This window comes from Buceros rhinoceros, unplaced genomic scaffold (assembly GCF_000710305.1).
Source record: "Buceros rhinoceros silvestris isolate BGI_N320 unplaced genomic scaffold, ASM71030v1 scaffold4004, whole genome shotgun sequence".
NCBI classification, from domain to species: Eukaryota; Metazoa; Chordata; class Aves; order Bucerotiformes; family Bucerotidae; genus Buceros; species Buceros rhinoceros.
The window spans coordinates 13161-16103 of record NW_010408631.1 but is presented as its reverse complement, the minus strand read 5'-3'; the positions used below and the strand labels follow the sequence as shown (position 1 = coordinate 16103).

General features: G+C 56.5%; 1 protein-coding gene across 1 annotated transcript; it reads right to left on the bottom strand.

Moving 5' to 3' along the window:
- Window positions 1-36: 36 nt before the first annotated feature.
- On the bottom strand, window positions 37-2420 carry LOC104492366 (forkhead box protein N5-like; the record flags this gene model as incomplete). The annotated part of the gene is made up of 4 exons (XM_010134918.1): window positions 2300-2420; window positions 1255-1469; window positions 689-957; window positions 37-318 (listed from the first exon to the last, which is right to left on the bottom strand). Coding segments are annotated over exons 1-4 (887 nt in total), but the record flags the coding sequence as incomplete, so codon positions are not given.
- Window positions 2421-2943: the final 523 nt, after the last annotated feature.

The following is a 2943-nucleotide window of genomic DNA, read 5'->3' as shown; positions in this document are numbered from 1 at the left end:
GCCATCAAGGGCCACCTCGCCACTCTTCTTGCCCACCTAGCAGCTGCCGACTCGCTCTGTGCTCTGCAGGGCTCCCGGCGAACACCCAGTTCGCTTGTGCTTTGGTGCACCAGGTCAAGAGCCTCTTTGGGCAGGGCCTGTGCTTCCTCCTGAAACCTTCGGTGTCCTTCTGGAGTCAGCTTCCACAGGCAGGGCTTGCGATTTCCCTCGCCGCACGCGAAGCTGGTGGCTTTCTCAAAGCAGCTGCTGAAGCACAGGTTGCGTCGGATCGTGTTTTTCCAGCCCTTGGGGGCTGTTTGGAAAAATGGAAAGTGCTGCCTGTGGAGAGGAGAGATTTCTCCTGAGCTGAAGCACTCAGAGGCTGTGATAAATAGCCGACGACATTGTGGGAGGAGAGAGTCCTCCCTGACCCCGTGGCGTAAAGCTGGCTGGCGCAGCTGAGCACTGTGTTTTCCTGAGGAGGAAAAGACAAAACTAAAGTGCCAGCTCCTGAGACTCCTGGGTCTGCGTGTGAACAAAGAGGGGAAGCCGTTTTCTCAGCAGCACCTTTAGATGAAGGCAGAGCTAAGGTCCACGTGCGGGTCCGGGCTGCCACATCCCTGCTCCCCAGGAGGAGATCAGACTCCTGCACCCCTCGTGGTCTCTCTTCCTCCCATTCTGCATGAGGAGCTGGGGAAGGAGCGGGTACCGAGTGAACTGACAGATCTGCCGCACGGTCAGGCTGCCGCTTGGGCTGCTGCACAGGGCAAGGGCAATGAGGATGCAGTAACTGAGGGGGGGACAGGGCCAGCCCCCATCGATTTTGGTGCTCGTCTGTCTGGGGCTCTTGCACTTCGCACTTTGAGGTCTGTGGACTGCAGATTTCCGAGGCATCGGCATCACCTTGAGTTCAGGAGTTTCCAGCATCTCCTGAGGAACTGGGGTGTCCAGGCGTGCAGCATCTTTATCCTCAGTAAGCTGGGGAGAGGGGGGAGAAAAAGGGCATGGCTTTATGAGCCCTGGGTGGGGTGAGGGACAAGGGTAAGCCGCTCTGTTCTGGGGGAGGGTGGTTTTGGCAGAGTGTGTATAGAAAGCTTATATACTGTAAACGTCAGCTTCCATCCCACGCTTTGCGCTCTCAGCCCTCTGCACTAACTGAGCTGCTGGAGCGGGGGGCAGCTGCTCGCGGAGCGGCTGCGCCAGCTCGTTTGTTCTCGTGGAACTGTTCAGCGCATATGATGCCTGGGACTGCCTGCGCAGTTCCCATCTTCGTACCTTCCCAGCCTCACTGGAGGATGACGGCGTGTCCTCCTCGGAGCGGTCCAGGTCGGAGCGGTCCCAGGATGTGTTCGGAGGGGAGATTTCCATGGCACCAGCAACCGAAGTCACTGGGCTGTTGGATCTGGCCGTGTCTACGCCAGGACTCCCGGCGATGGGGCAGACCAGGCTGGGGTTAACCCATATCCACAGGTGGGGCTGCATCTCAGATTCTGAGGAGAAGGAGAAATGTCAGCCCACCAGTCCTGCCTGAGGACAGTTGCTGGACCCTGCTGTGCAGAGGCAGCCTGGGAAGCGCTAACGTGATGCAGATCCCGAGGCAAAGGTCCCCAGCTGCCTTCTCATCCCTCTCGACAGTGCTTTGTTTCCTGCTCTGCATGCAGCGTGCACATCCGCGTGGGCCTGCACCACTGCGGCCAGCCCAAGCGACGCTGCTCAGCTCTGGAACGGTGCTTTCTCTCTCCCCTGCAAAGCCAGGGAGTGCAAATTGCTCCCGTCAGTCCTCTCAGAGTTCAGCTGCCCAAAAGGTTGCGTTCAGAGCAGGGTGTGCTGGGGGGACAGCCCTGTAATTATATCCTTGTCCTTGAGGGACTGGCTTCACCTTTCCCTAAACAGGCTTAGAAGAACTCTGGTCTGGACACAGATGTTCTGGCTGGCAAGAGAAGAGCCCCTTTCCCGGGCCGTTCCCTGAACCGCCGCCAGCCTCCGTAGGTAACGCCAGGACCCAGACTTACCCCTGGCATCGGGCAGTGTCCCCGGCAGCAGGCACCCATGTGCCGAAGGGTCAGCTCACCACGGCAGCCTGCGATGGCACGGGACCTCCTCAGGAGCTGGGAGAAATGGGGAGCCAGAGACAGGGTGGTGAGCAGCTGCACACGCACTGCATACGCAGCTGCAGACACTGCTAATTGGATCTGATCACGTTTAAACATGAGGAAAATGGGCTTTTTGTTAACTTCTAGATGGGAACTTACTGATTACCGGATTTTACAATTTTCACCTGAGTTCTGGAGCTGGGAGTCAGTCCTCCTGAGGCCCTTACCTTGCAGAAGGTCCCCAGTAGTGATGGTGAGTTTGAGCTCCTCTGCCATATCCCAGTCCTCGAGGCCGGTTCTGAGGTGCAGGCTCTCCCACAATGCCTTGTTTTGAAAACTCAGGTACATTTTCTTTGTATGGCAAAGTAAACTCCAGGATCTGTGAGGGTGGCAAAGAGTCCCATGAGCCTGAAGTGCTCTGTGTGCCAAGAGAATTGATTTCATATTTTTTTTTATAAAGGCTGTCACGCAGGTGGGTGAAAGGCTGGTCTCTGTTAAAGCCCTGTCCAGTGAGTTAATGGTCTATACTGGTGGAGTTAGTGAGCTGACTGAGAATAAGGTAGGTGGTACCTCGTAGGCTCTGGTTCCTGCCCACGTGCTTTACTAGAGCCTTGATAAATGAGCCATTCCTGTGTTTTTGAAGCTAATATTTTATTTTTTCTGCCTCAGATAAAATCACAGCGTTCCCTGCGCTCTGCACTGGACTGGCCCTGCCTGGGATCCCAAACGTCTCCGGAAGCAGGACGAACCTCTGAGGGACGCACACTCCTGAGAGCGCTCAGGAAGTGTCTGCAGGTAGCAGGCAGCTCCCTTGCATCGCTTGCCTGGTAGCGGTGGGTCGTAAGACTGGAAACCACTTTATGTCAACCCA